The sequence below is a fragment of the Xenopus laevis genome, chromosome 9_10L, assembly GCF_017654675.1.
Source record: "Xenopus laevis strain J_2021 chromosome 9_10L, Xenopus_laevis_v10.1, whole genome shotgun sequence".
In the NCBI taxonomy this organism is placed as follows: domain Eukaryota; kingdom Metazoa; phylum Chordata; class Amphibia; order Anura; family Pipidae; genus Xenopus; species Xenopus laevis.
The window spans coordinates 8,261,109-8,276,355 of NC_054387.1; the positions used below are offsets into that span (position 1 = coordinate 8,261,109).

At 40.6% G+C, this 15,247-nt stretch overlaps 1 protein-coding gene across 1 annotated transcript; it reads right to left on the minus strand.

Moving 5' to 3' along the window:
- Positions 1 to 2,197: 2,197 nt before the first annotated feature.
- Positions 2,198 to 14,814, minus strand: serinc3.L (serine incorporator 3 L homeolog). Its single transcript, NM_001092410.1, is given in 10 exon segments — positions 2,198 to 3,557; positions 4,787 to 5,008; positions 6,406 to 6,583; positions 6,752 to 6,842; positions 7,939 to 8,108; positions 9,922 to 10,059; positions 10,608 to 10,687; positions 11,667 to 11,860; positions 12,446 to 12,607; positions 14,742 to 14,814. Coding segments are annotated over 10 exon segments (1,413 nt in total). The 5' UTR covers positions 14,781 to 14,814; the 3' UTR covers positions 2,198 to 3,418.
- Positions 14,815 to 15,247: the final 433 nt, after the last annotated feature.

Consider the following 15,247-nt stretch of genomic DNA (forward strand, 5'->3'; position numbering starts at 1 on the left):
ATTTCTAGCCTGTCTTTCTTAAACTTTAGTTCTCCTTTAAAAGAAAAAAAAAACCTAAAGTGATGGGCGGAGGCATTCGGAATATGCAGCCGAGCAGGTTGTTTAAGAGGAAATTCTGTCGGTATTTATATCAAGGTCACAATGAGAATATTTTTTTTTCAGGGAGGCGGGGTCTGCTGGATTCTATTGTCATATTGAGAATGGAATGAAAATGAGGTTCTCGTATAAGAGTTATAACGAGCCTAACAAACCGATAAACCTAGTATTTAATGGCTTCAACTCTTTACAGAGTTTACAGAGTTGTATAAAGGCTTAATAACAGTGGCGTGAGCTCTCTCGTTGTACAGGTATGGGATCTGTTATACAGAATTCCCAGGGCTCTCCGGATAACGGATCTTTCTGTAATTTGGACCTTCATACCTTAAGTCAACTAGAAAATCACATAAACATGAAATAAACCCAATAGGCTGGGTTTGCTTCCAATTAGGATTAATTATATCTTAGTATTTATTACTATTAACATATTTTTATATATATATATTTTTGCTATATTTATATAGCACCAACATATTGCGTAGTACAAGCGACTGTTTTATTATTACAGAGAAAAAGGAATTCCGTTTTCAAAATTTGGATTATTTGGATAAAATGGAATCTATGGGAGACAGCCTTTCCGTAATTCGGAGCTTTCTGGATAACAGGTTTCCAGATGACGGATCCCATACCATACTTGTCCTCCACCTGACCTTTGTTGCAAGAGCAGCCTCAGCAGAACAGCATTTTATTATTTAAAGGAAAAGTAAACACCCTCATTGGTGCAGAGGACCCCCACCTGCCTGAATGTAACTGTTGTGTCTTCTGAAATGCAGTGCTGTGCTGCCCTCTGTGAACAGTTGGGCGATAGTATAGGGGATACAGATAAAAATGGGGGGGTCTAGGGTCCTCTGCACTAGATACGTTTACTTCCCCTTTAATGATTGTGGGCAGTGTGAGAGTGATATTCTGAGACAATTTGCAGTTGTCTTCATTTTTTTTATTATTTGTGGTTTTTGAGTTATTTAGCTTTTTATTCAGCAGCTCTCCAGTTTTCTATTGCAACCATCTGGTTGCTAGGGTCCAAATTCCCCTAGCAACCATGCATTGATTGGAATATGAATAGGAGAGGCCTGAATAGAAACAGAATTAATAAAAAGTAGCAATAACAATACATTTGTAGCCTTACAGAGCATTTGTTGTTTTTTTTTTTAGATGGGGTCAGCGACCCCCATTTGAAAACTGGAAAGAGTCAGAAGAAGGCAAATAAAAAAAACTATTATAAAGTAAAAATAAAGACCAATAGAAAAGTTGCTTAGAATTAGTTATTCTATAACATAGTAAAAGTTTACTTAAAGGTGAATCCCTTTAAAGATATTTTTGCTATCCTGAAGCCGTTTCGGATAGTAAAAAGCATAAGTGTTGCCATTTTGTTCAGTATTATCGCATCTGGGGCCGGCGCCGGGTATATAGACAAATACAAGAGTCCTCTGCACTCAACCCATTATCAATATATTTAAGACAGAGACATTTTGTGCTACTGCTACTGAAAAATGCCTTACCCTTTAAACAACACAGAGATTGTTTGTCCATATATTGCAATATATTTAAGCTGAACAACTACGTCAAAGTCATCCCATATCTGGCCAGTCCTATGCTCAATTTTCATCTGATTCAGAATTCTATTGTATTCTAAGTTTTACCTGCAACTTACCTGCTGCTTTCAAAGTAAATCTCAGTTGCCCTTTTATTGGCCACCAGTGGGATCACCTGACTATAGCTGGGAGGGGGTGGGAGCTACAACATGGAGCTGGTCACTGCTCCTGTATAACTATAACAAACAAGGGAAAGTTGTGCTCACCACTAATTTTTAAAACCATAGCCGGGTATATTGGGAAATCCTGGTGGCGACGTAACAACCCTAAAAGCTGATGCAAAAGTCGAAGGGTCGGATTCACTGAAGGATGATCGTTCTTCATTTTTAAGACAGAATTGTAACAAAGTTTTTAAAATGGCAAAATATTAACTTTAAAACCGTCTGTTTCGTTGGTCCAGGCACTATAGTGCACAGAGGTGGGTATACCTTGTGTTGGCAAAAATCTCTATTGAGCGGGGTCCCTATTTCTATACTTTTGGGTCTGGGGAGTCAAATAAAACAAGAAGCCAAATCATGATTTTTATTTGTATATATTTGTATATATTACACAGTGTTCATGTTACAACAAAAATATTCCTTAGTGCTTTATTGCCCTTGCACAGTTTTCAGCCATTTTCCTTCATATTTGGGCAGCAGCGACCCCTGTTACTTGTTCCCCTACCACTATTGATTACAAAATAGGGATGCACCAAATCCAGGATTCGGCCGTTTTCAGCAGGATTCGGATTTGCCTGAATCCTTCTGCCCGGCCGAACCAAATCCTAATTTGCATATGCAAATAAGGGGCGGGGAAATGGCGTGACTTTTTGTCAGGAAGTAAAAACCGGTTACCCCTTCCCACACCTAATTTGCATATGCAAATTCAATTCAGGGGTTCGGCCAAATCCAAAATAGTGGACTCGGTGCATCCCTATTACAAAACGACAAAGACTGATCCCCACATTCTAGCTTTGGGGTGTTGCTCAGTGGCCGAGGGCTGCAATGCACTGCATCACACAACGAATTCCCCTCGAGGTTTGTGGTCCATCAATACTGAAAATAGCAGGGCTGGAACGTGTATATAAACACTAGTGGGTTATTTAGAAACACTGGGCAGTTACTCACAGCAACCAATCAGATGTTTGCTTTCATTGCCTCAATTTGACTCAAAGAGAAGCAGTGCAACTGGCGTATTAAATATCCTGGTCAGTTATGGTGGCCATAGACGCAAAGATCCGCCCGTTTGGCGATCTTTTCCTCGATTCGTACGATAGGATCTGTGCGTCTATGGCCAGCTTTACTCACAGCAACCAATCAGATGTTTGCTTTCATTTGTTTTCCTTAAAGGTGGCTGGAAAAATCAAATCACTGATTGGTTGCTATGGGTTACTGCCAAGGGGCAAATTTGCCCAGTGTTTATAAATGAGCCCCACAGCAAAAATAGGAAAAAAACAATAGAATTACCTCAATTTGACTTAAAAGAGAAGCAGTGCAACTGGCGTATAAAATATCCGACAGTGATTACTAGTAGGAAATAGACTTAAATACTCTAGATCAGCTCAGCAAATAAAAAGGCAGCAATATATATATATATATTATCAATATCAAGACGGAAAGCCAAAAACATTTGATCAAAGTAAGAGAAACAGCAGGAAGATACAAGTTATACATTGACCCCTTCAGGGTTCTCCGTTATATGGAAAGATTATTCAAGAGAAAAGCGGCGCGGCTTTTTGTTCGATCGTCTGATTAGTCGAATTCGCGATTGGAGAGAACAATGGGGGCGATGAGAGTCCAGAAGTAGAGGAGCAGACACAGCCAGCTGGAGCTGATCTTAAACCACACGGCGGGCCACGTGCTCGTCATGGTTTTGGAGTCTGCGGTTGGGCTGTAGTCGTAGAAAAAAACAAAAAAGTTAGCGAGCGTACTAGTAATAAGCATTTACATGTTATTAGCAGTGTGAGCCTTAAAGGGGTTGTAAACGTTTAAATTAACTGTTAGTATGATGTAGAAAGTGATATTCTGAGACAATTTGCAATTGGTTTTCATTTTTTATTATTTGTGCTTTTTGAGTTTTGACAATTTCAGCCATCTGGTTGCCGAGGTCCTAACAACCCTAGTAACCATGCATTGATTTGAATAAGAGACTGGAATATGAATAGGAGAGGCCTGAATAGAAAGATGAGTAATAAAAAGTAACAATAACAATACATTTGTAGCCTTACAGAGCACTTGTTTTTAGATGGGGTCAGTGACCCCCATTTGAAAGCTGGAAAGAGTCAGAAGAAGAAGGAAAAGAAGTACAAAAAAACTATACAAAATAAACAATAAGGACTAATAGAAATGTTATTTATTAATTAATTTGCCATTTTAGAACATACTAAAAGTTAACTTAAAGGAGAATTCAACCTGTAATAAAAAAAAAACCCTCCCCCCAACCCTGGGTAGACTCCCCTCCCTCCTCCCCCCCAGCCTACCTGCCAACAACCCCCCAAATGTCCCTAATTTTTTACTCACCCCTCCGTGCAGATTCTGGCTCGGAGTTCACGGCAGCCATCTTCTTGCTTTGATCTTTTTCTGAAGTTTCATCGCAGTTGGAGTTAATTTCCGGTACCAAACCACTGCGCATGCGCCAAAAGTCGCGAAGATTTTCGGCGCATGCGCAGTTGTTCGGAAACCGGAAATGTGATTACCGGAGAAGAAGATGGCTGCCGTGAACTCCAAGGCCAGAATAAGCACGGAGGGGTGAGTAAAAAATTATGGGCATTTACCCGGTGGGCAGGTAGGCTGGGGGGGAGGGTTTTTTTTTTATTACAGGTTCAATTCTCCTTTAAAGGTGCACCATCCCTTTAAGGCAGGGGTATGCTATGTAAGGCTTACGGAACATACATTGAGCTGGAAGTTAAGATGTGTAGAAAAACAACCAATCTGTTAGCCCCCACTGACTTTGATGATTTACCTCTTACCCCAGGCTGGCGCTCCTTTTCTCAAAAAAAAAACAAAAAAAAAAAACACAGGCCCAAGGCCCTGGGCGATATTTGAAGAAGAGAAGCCATTGAGGGTCCCTAACAAGTTGGCTTTCCTTGCCCTTTAATAAAGCGGATTGTGATTTCTCACCTGTACCAGTTAGTCAGAGTCATCATGATGTACAGAGAGGAGAGGCAGAGCATGAAAAGGAAGAGAGAATAGTTGTACTGGACGCCATCTTTCTCATTGTCTACAACGCGTCTCACTTCTCCGTCTTCTGCGTCTCCGGTTCCCGTCGAGTCATCCAGGATTACGGCATCGTTGCCAGACAGGGTGAGCTTGTTCACTTGGCTATTGGTCGTGTTGCGGATACTGCGAGAGAGAGAGAGAGATACACATTGCAGAAGAAAGATTAATATATATCAATATAATACACAAAAGCCTTGAATATCTTGTAAATTATATCCGTATAAATGGTGAGTAGTGATGTCATTTCTGTCACATGACTCCTAAAACTTGTGTATTATAATAAATAAAGTACCCCTTGTTGGAAAATCTGAGGATATTCGAAGATACCTCGAGTTCCATGACCTGTATAAAAACACTCGGCCCATATTTTGCAACTGGGGGTACTTTATTTATTATAATACACAAGTTTCAGTGAGTCATGTGACAGAAATGACATCAGAACTCACCGTTTTTAACTGATGACATCAGAACTCACCGTTTATAAGGATATAATTTACAAGATATTTATGGCTTTTGTTTATTATATCCTTATAAACGGTGAGTTCTGATGTCATTTCTGTCACATGACTCACTGAAATGTGTGTATTATAATAAATAAAGTACCCCAGAGTTCCATGACCTGTATAAAAATTATATGGTCATGAAACTCTTCGGTAACTTATATCCTTATATTTTACAAGAGGGGGTACTTTATTCACTGACAGAAACTTTGATTTTGCACAATAAAAGGCAAGTCCTGCGAGTCATTGCTGTGGATGTGCTTGCTGAACTACCACTTGGTACAGAGGCAGCTGGTGAATTTTTTTGTGTGCATCCTCCATTACTATTTGCGATGCACAAAATCCACTATTTGGGAATCCACTATTTAAAGGTTCAATCCTGGGGAAATCCCGAACTGAATTAATGGATTTGGTGCATCCCTATTTACTATGGTATACACAGCGAAACCTCAATTTTTAATAAATTTACCTGATTTTACACTTTTTTTTTCTGGTCCCCTGGAAAACGTAAAATGGGGGTTCTAGTGTGTGTGTGTGTGTGTGAGACCCATTCCAAGCAAGCACATGTAGCTTGTACTAGAGTCCTGCAGCGGTACAAAAAAACCTGCGGGTTGCAGGTAGAAGATTAAGGAGCGGGTATAGACCGGTCACGGTTCACCGGGTTTGCAGGTCGCGGGTCTTCTCAATAGCGAGTTTTACGCCTTTTTTTTTTCGGATCACGCCTACTTCTAATGATGTCACTTCCAGCTGCAGTTACTGCCTTGACACAATAGGCTCATTTATAAACACAAGGCAAATTTGCACCTGGGCAGTAACCCATGGCAACCAGAGGTTTTCTTTCATTGCTCAACCTGCAGATGGCTGAAAAAAGCCACTCACTGATTGGTTGCTATGGGTTACTGCCCAGGTGCAAATTTGCCCTATGTTTATAAATGAGCCTCATTGATGCCAGTGTTAGTAGAGGAGCACAAATTTCCCGGTCCTATTAATGTCCTACAGTAGCCAATATGTTAATCTCACCTTGAGTACATAAGGCAGGCAACAAAGAGGATAAACCCAATGATGTTCTGAGATTCCCACCACTGCAGGGATTTGATGGGTTCAGGCGTAGGTTCAAGTACGGTTTCATTAGAAGAGATGATTGCTGGAGAGTTTATGGTCGATATGATGCTGATCAAACTTGGGTTGCAGGACCGATCTGCAGATAAACAAAATCACAATGAAAGGACTTTAATGGGACAGAAACACAGCCCTACATACAAGGCATGGTTAATCATATTGCAGTCTCCCATTCAAACCAGGTTGCTAGGGTAATTTGTGCCATAGCAACCATACTGCTGAAACTGCAAATAGGCGGTATACTCACCAGGCTCGTTAGACATTGAGGACCAAGTCAGATAGACGGTATATAAAGTAATCATAGAGGACTGGAGAAGACCGGATCGGGACTGATGCTCCTAAAATGCACAATAAAATGGTTTAGCGAAAAACATTCACTGCTATTGATGTTTATCAGTGCAAACAAAGCACAATCCTGAAACAGGAATAGAAAGCACCACAAGTAGTCGCTCAAGTACTCCATGAGGAATTATCAGACTCGTTGTTGCACCATGGAACTGTGGGTAATAATTTAAATAATTAAAGCTTAGAGGGGTTGTTCACCTTTAAATTAACTTAGTATGCTATAGACAGTGTTATTCTGAGACAATTTGCAATCGGTTTTCATTTTTATGGCTTTTGAGTTATTTAGCTTTTTATTCAGCAGCTCCTCAGTTTGCAATTTCATCCATCTGGTTGCTAGGGTCCAAATTCCCCTAGCAACCATGCACTGATTTGAATAAGAGACTGGAATATGAATAGGAGAGGCCTGAATAGAAAGAGGAGTAATAAAAAGCAGCAATAACAATACTTTTGTAGCCTTACAGAGCTATTTGTTGTTTCGATGGGGTCAGTGACTCCATTTGAAACTGGAGAGATTCAGAAGAAGAATTCAAATAATTCAAAAAAAAGATAAGAAATACATAATGAAGACCAATTGAAAAGTAGTTTAGAATGACCCATTCTGTATCATACTAAATGTTTACTTAAAGGACAAGGAAAGTTAAACTAAAGAAGTTGCTAGGAATGTTGTACATGATGTTTTGTGCTTCTGTACCAGCCCAAGGCAACCACAGCCCTTTAGCAGTAAAGATCTGTGTCTCCAAAGATGCCCCAGTAGCTCCCCATCTTCTTTTCTGCTGATTCACTGCACATGCTCTGTGCTGCTGTCACTTACTGAGCTTAGGGACCCACTCAAAATATACAGTACACATAGAATAGAAATGTCACAATATAAGGCTGATTAGTAATTAATACAGATAATTACTACATGGCAGCACAGAAACCAGTGCAATTAGCATCAGAATTTAATAATCAGCAAACCTGTAGCATCAGCTTATATTACAGCCAGGGAAGCTCATTTTCTGCTGGATAATTAGTGACGAGCCCTAAGCTTAGCTTCTCAACAGCCAATCAGAGCCCACTGAGCATGTGACACAGTAACAGTTACTATACCTGCACTTTGGGAAGGATGGAGACGACCGATACAATCACACACAGGATCATGTTGAAGCTGATGAAGAATTTGTTCTCGGTGCAACCATCGGACTTTGTGTAGTATAAGAAGAGGAAGACGATGAAGAGTAAAGATAAGGAATAACATAGGATGGTAAAGGATAGCAACACTGGAAAAGAAAGAAAGAAGCATCATTACTACACAGAAGCAGCAGCATTTGGATAATATATAGGGATGCACTGAATCCAGGACTCAGCCTTTTTCAGCAGGATTCGGCCGAACCGAATCCAAATCCTAATTTCCTTATGTAAATTAGGTGTGGGAAGGGAAATCACGTGACTTTTTGTCACAAAAACAAGGAAGTAAAATACATTTTTCCCACCTCTTTCTTTCCCTCCCCTAATTTGCATCTGCAAATTAGGATTTGTTTCGGTATTCGGCCGAATCTTTCATGGAGGATTCGGGTGAATCCCAAAAAGTGGATTCTAATATTTATACAGTTACTTTTATTGTGCGGCCATACTGTTTGCATTAGATGGTACAGTATGTGGGTATGGCTTACTGCTTAGGCAAAACACACTGAAGTGGAAGTGTGAACTTGCTGCCATATTATTTGTCCACCTCAGAGCCACAACTAGGGGCAGGTAGAGTAGGGAGGAGCCTGGGGTGCTCTGCTAGAGGGGGTATTTATTAAAAGGTACACCAAACTATTCAAGGACCCCACTCCCAACAAATATATGAAGCCTCAGCAATCTACAATGCAACATGCACTGTATCCTTCTCCTCGACCTCTCTGCAAGCTCTGCTTCTCCACCACCTAAATCGGTATATCTGCACTGAAATAATTAAAGGAACAGTAACACCAAAAAAGGAAAGTGGAATGAAAAGATCATGCTCTGCACTGGTAAAACTGATCTGTTTGCTTTAGAAAAGTTACTATAGTTCGTATAAAAAGCTGCTGTGTAGCAATGGTGGAAATGGAAAAAAAGCTATATGGCACAGGTTAAATAGTGGATAAAAGATAACACCATTATGTTCTACAGAGCTTATATGCTGTGTAACCTGAGCCTTTCCTCCTCTGGCTGCCCCCATGGCTACACAGCAGCTTGTTTATATAAACTATAGTAGTACTTATCTGTTATCAACTGTGTATCCTGTGCTTGAATGGCTTCCCCCATGGCTACACAGCAGCTTGTTTATATAAACTATAGTAGTACTTATCTGTTATCAACTGTGTATCCTGTGCTTGAATGGCTTCCCCCATGGCTACACAGCAGCTTGTTTATATAAACTATAGTAGTACGTATCTGTTATCAACTGTGTATCCTGTGCTTGAATGGCTTCCCCCATGGCTACACAGCAGCTTGTTTATATAAACTATAGTAGTACTTATCTGTTATCTACTGTGTATCCTGTGCTTGAATGGCTGTCCCCATGGCTACACAGCAGCTTGTTTATATAAACTATAGTAGTACTTATCTGTTATCTACTGTGTATCCTTTGCTTGAATGGCTGCCCCCATGGCTACACAGCAGCTTGTTTATAAAAACTATAGTAGTACTTATCTGTTATCTACTGTGTATCCTGTGCTTGAATGGCTGCCCCCATGGCTACACAGCAGCTTGTTTATATAAACTATAGTAGTACTTATCTGTTATCTACTGTGTATCCTGTGCTTGAATGGCTGCCCCCATGGCTACACAGCAGCTTATTTATATAAACAATAGTAGTGTTTCTGAAGCAAACACACCAGTTTTACCAGTGCAGGGCAACTCTACATTATATTTGTATTACACTTTCTTTATTTGGTGTTACTGTTTCTTTAAACAGAGGGCTCTCTTCCCTCAGTGGCTGATTAATACCCAGTAAGTAGGTATTACTCCCTCACATGATACGAATCATGGCTGAATGAATAGCATCATCACGGTACTGCAAGCGGACTCAGTAGTATCACATATTTACTGCAGAGATACAGAACGTACCTGCATACCAGCACTTAGAGTTTCCTTCCTCCATGCGCTCCACCCAGTTCTCATTTAGGGAATGGGCAAAGTCCACAAGCAGAATTAACTGAAAAACGATGAAACAGCAGGCTCCACATACTCCTATCCAGAACCAGGCTGAACGAAAAAATAAACGATGAGTTAAAATGAAAGGACATGTAAAACCCCCCTCAAGGAAAACCCAATGGGGCTCATTTATCAACACTGGGCAAATTTGCCTATGGGCAGTTACCTATTAGTAACCAATCAGTGATAAGCGTTTTAATGCCAGCTGGAAGTAGAATGATGAATGCAGCAATTTGATTGGTTGACGTGGGTTACTGCCCATTGTTGATAAATGACCCACACATTTTTCCTATTGAAAGAAAATATTCAAAGCAAATTTGTATAGGTTTTGAAGTTATTAGTAAATCTGATTTTATTTGCCCCTTTCTACACTGGTGAAACAATGTAGCACAAGTCAGATGTTCAATGCTTCCTCACAGGTTTCCTGACTGCTGCTACATTGATTCTAAAGTCAGTAAAGAAACGTTGGAATCACACGTTAATTTGTTAAAATACATTTTGGGGTTTTTTTGAGTAAAAGTTAAATTATTGCATAAACCTTTACAACAGAATGTTTTGTGTTGAAACTTTGTGAATATCGGTAGGTTTATAGTATTTACCAGATGTAAAATGTCCTTCTGGGATATAGAAAGCACCAACCATAATTCCAGCCAGAGCCAATACTTTAAAGAACCAAAACCTGAAATAAACAAAATAAATGTTTTAAGTCATCGTCCTTATATGTTAGAGTCAGACAATATAGCTTTGTTTCCCAGCATGCCACATTTATTTATATTACATTTATCATAGTGAGCAATAAATACCTATGCTGCCATAGTTTTATGGTATCTCTCTGCACAGACTATGAGCAAACTTAGGGGCAGTTCCTGCTGAATTGTGCTTAGTACAGGGAATACCTATGCTGCCATAGTTTTATGGGATCTCTCTGTACAGACTATGAGCAAACTTAGGGGCTGTTCCTGCTGAATTGTGCTTAGTACAGGGGAGATACCTATGCTGCCATAGTTTTATGGGATCTCTCTGTACAGACTATGAGCAAACTTAGGGGACTGTTCCTGCTGAATTGTGCTTAGTACAGGGAATACCTATGCTGCCATAGTTTTATGGGATCTCTCTGTACAGGCTATGAGCAAACTTAGGGGACTGTTCCTGCTGAATTGTGCTTAGTACAGGGTAATACCTATGCTGCCATAGTTTTATGGGATCTCTCTGTACAGACTATGAGCAAACTTAGGGGCTGTTCCTGCTGAATTGTGCTTAGTACAGGGAATACCTATGCTGCCATAGTTTTATGGGATCTCTCTGTACAGACTATGAGCAAACTTAGGGGACTGTTCCTGCTGAATTGTGCTTAGTACAGGGAATACCTATGCTGCCATAGTTTTATGGGATCTCTCTGTACAGACTATGAGCAAACTTAGGGGACTGTTCCTGCTGAATTGTGCTTAGTACAGAGGAATACCTATGCTGCCATAGTTTTATGGGATCTCTCTGTATAGACTATAAGCAAACTTAGGGACTGTTCCTGCTGAATTGTGCTTAGTACAGGGGAATACCTATGCTGCCATAGTTTTATGGGATCTCTATGTACAGACTATGAGCAAACGTATGACTGTTCCTGCTGAATTGTGCTTAGTACAGGGGAATACCTAGCTTACCCATTGTGTATGGCGGCTCGTGGATCTTTGCTTGTCTTGACTCCCAACATAAATATGCTCATAGCGAGGAAAAACATGGTCATAGCGAAACTGACACGATAGACGGCCTTGTATCCGACCAGCACGTTGCAGTTGACGTAGCCATCAATGTGGGGTAACTGCGTCCCAAAGCCATCTTCACAAAATCCAGGAATCTGGTGGGAAACAGATCAATGAATTTGGTGCAGAAAATGAGCATTCTCTGCCATTTCATAAAGGGGTGGTTCACCTTCATGTTAATATATTACAGAATGGCCAATCCTTAGCCTTGACTTGCCTCCTGCTTCAGACTCTTTCAAGCTTTCAAATTGGGGTCACTGACCCCGGCAGCTCATAAACAATTGCTCTAGGAGGCTACAATTTTTTTGGTGCGGCCTTTTTTATCTATTTTTATATTTAGGTGCTCTTCCTATATCATTTTTATTTATCTTAATATTTAGGCGCTCTCGTATTCTAGTCTCTCATTCCAACTACTACCTGGTTGCTAAGGTAATTTGGACCCTAGCAACCAGATTGCTGAAATTACATACTGGAGAGTTGCTGAGCAAAAACTTAAATAATTCAAAAACCACAAATAATAAAAAATGAAGACCAATGGCTAATTGTCTCAGAATATCAGCCTCTACATCATACTTAAAACGATTCAAAGGGGAACAATCCCTTTAAAATATCCCAACAAATGAAGCAGTGAAATCTTTTGGGGTGGAACGTTCCTCTCTGCTCAATACAGTTAGTCGTACCTTCTTTAATTGGTCCGATATGCCCGGGGAGAGCATTATGCAAGAGAGAATGGCCCCAAGCAGCATGAGGAATGCGTAGACAATGCGGGTCACCGTAGAATTGCCGGTATTCGGGCAGCACCGACACAGCAGACATGTTGCACTGCTGCACAGACACGGGATCTACAAAATAAAATATGAGAAGCAGCTTTAGGTTTTTTGGTTTTCTGGAGTCACAATAATAAATTCCATGTTTAAAGCCATAGTAAGTAGTTCAACATCCAGCTGCAGAACTACAACTCCCTGCATTTCCGGACATGCTCAGCATAGATTTGCCTGTGTTACCAGCCCTCCCCTACTAACTGGCGTTTTAGAAGAATGTTATCAGCGATGTGAGGCCTGGCTGCTTTCCAAGGGCACTGAGACAAAGAAAGAATTTATGGGAGTTTGCTGCATAAAACTCTGAGAAGCGTATAAAAACCAATCATATGATTTTCAGTGCAGGACTTTTCTCAGCGAGCCCCCACCAGTTATAGAATGCGTCCGGACGTATGCAATATGCACAATTAGCCAGAGATTTAGCCGCTCATTGATCTGGCCGTACACTAATGGATAGAGGGAATGCTTCCATCCGCAGTCTGTTGCTTAAGAACAGTCACTATAGGTATGGGACCTGTTATCCAGAATGCTCAGGACCTGGAGTATTCTGGATAATGGATCTTTCCTTAATTTGGATCTTCATGCCTTAAAGGAGAAGTAAAGCCACCTTTTATTGCCAATAGATTTGCCACAATAGTGCAAGCTATAACACTATATTTATTCTGAAGAATGCTTTACTATACCTGAGTAAACTGCTCTAGAAGCTCTGTTTGTTTAGGATAGCAGCTGCCATATTAGCTTGCTGTGACATCACGTCCTGAGTCTTTCCCTGCTCACTCATAGCTCTGGGTTAAGATTACAGCAGGGAGAGAGTAGCAAACTGAGCATGCTCAAGCCCTAGCCCTGGAGGTTTAAGCTGAAAACAGGAAGTCTGATACAGAAGCCCATGAGTACACAATAGAAGGAAAGAAATGTGCTGTTTCTTTTGACAGAGGACTCAGAGCAGCATTACTTTGGGGGTTTACTGGTGGATTTATATAGACCTTTCTGATAAAGCTTACTTAGTTTTAGCCTTTCCTTCTCCTTTAAGTCTACTGGAAAATCATGTAAACATTAAATAAACCCAATAGACTGGTTTTTGCCTCCAATAAGGATTAATTATATCTTAGCTGAGATCAAGTACCGGTATGAGACCTGTTATCCAGAATGCTCGGGACTTGGGGTTTTCCAGATCTTTCTGTAATTTGGATCTCCATACTTTAAGTCTACTAGAAAATCATTAAATAAACCCAATAGGCTGGTTTTGCTTCCAATAAGGATTAATTATATCTTAGTTGGGATCAAGTACAAGCGACTGTTTTATTATTACACAGAAAAAGGAAATCTTTTTTTTTTTTTTTAAATATTTGGAGTATTTTGATAAAACGGAGTCTTCCGGATAACAGATCCCATACCTGTATTTATAAATTAGAGACCACATACAGTCCCTATTACAGATATGTTTTATACCAAGGCAATACCGCTTAGCTGCTAATAATACATCTTTACAGGAGGCACTGGAAACTCTAAATAAGGGAAACCATCTGTTGTCTGGGGCTTATTTGGCCTTTATAATAGGCAAGAGCGTAGAATTCAGCGCTGGGTAATTTATTACAGAAATAGCCAATGGCTGTCCAGCTGTTGTTAGGGGTACAGCCCTGGCCTTTAGCTTCCAAGGAGCCCTAAATAATAGGTAATAAAAGCCACATAGGTGATACCAAATCTAAAAAGGCACAGCAGCCAATCAGATGTATGTTTTTTCACAACAACAATGCTGATTGGTTGCTATAGGTGACTAAATCCTGCGGCAGTCTTTAATTTGCTGTTATTAAAGTGACAGCCTAAGAATAAGTTACTACAAATCCCAGGATACTCCAGCAGCTTCAGGAATGCAGGGAGTTTTAGTGCGACTATACCCATAGGCTGCTGGGAGTTGGCTCGGCGGAAGGATCTCAGGCTGGGCGGATGGATTCCTAGGGATTATTTGCTCCCCGATATCCTGATAAACAGTTCATTTCTAAAGCCATGATCGGTCATTAGGCATGAAATGCGTTTACTAAAACCGGAAGTGTAAATGTTTCCCCTGCTTCTGACTAAGGGCGCTGGTTCCTCGGTTACTAACACTCGCCAGATCACCACAGAGCTCCTGAACCAGGACATTCAGCCTGTCTTTACTCACCCAGCTGGCGACAGAACACAATCCCAGCACCCCACCCATGGCTCAGACTCAGTTCCTCCGGACAGCAAACACCAGAATATTTACTTCCGACAAGCGATCCGAAATTGCGCATGCGCACCCAGCTTCCTGCTGCAGCGTCTGGCATGCGCATTAAGTTCCGTCTCACTTCCAAGTACGCATGCGCTAGACGAAGCCTCAAGTCAAGTCTGCTGTTGTATTGGCGGGCTGTATTCGTGTGAAAGAAAGTGTTTCACAGGCGGCTATCGCTATAAGTCTCTTCACAGTTAAAATGTACATGTAGTAAAGTTGTGCTTATATATTTTACTGGCCCAGAGCACGGTTTCTCAATATCTTGTGACACCAATTTATGAAAAATAAGGAATTAAATCCCCTCATGAGAGACTTAAGCTAAAAGTTCCTCACACAGCTTTAGTTGAGGGAAAACTACTTGCTCCTTCAACGTCAAAAAAAGGTCTCTTGAGAGTCCAGATGTGAACATATATGTT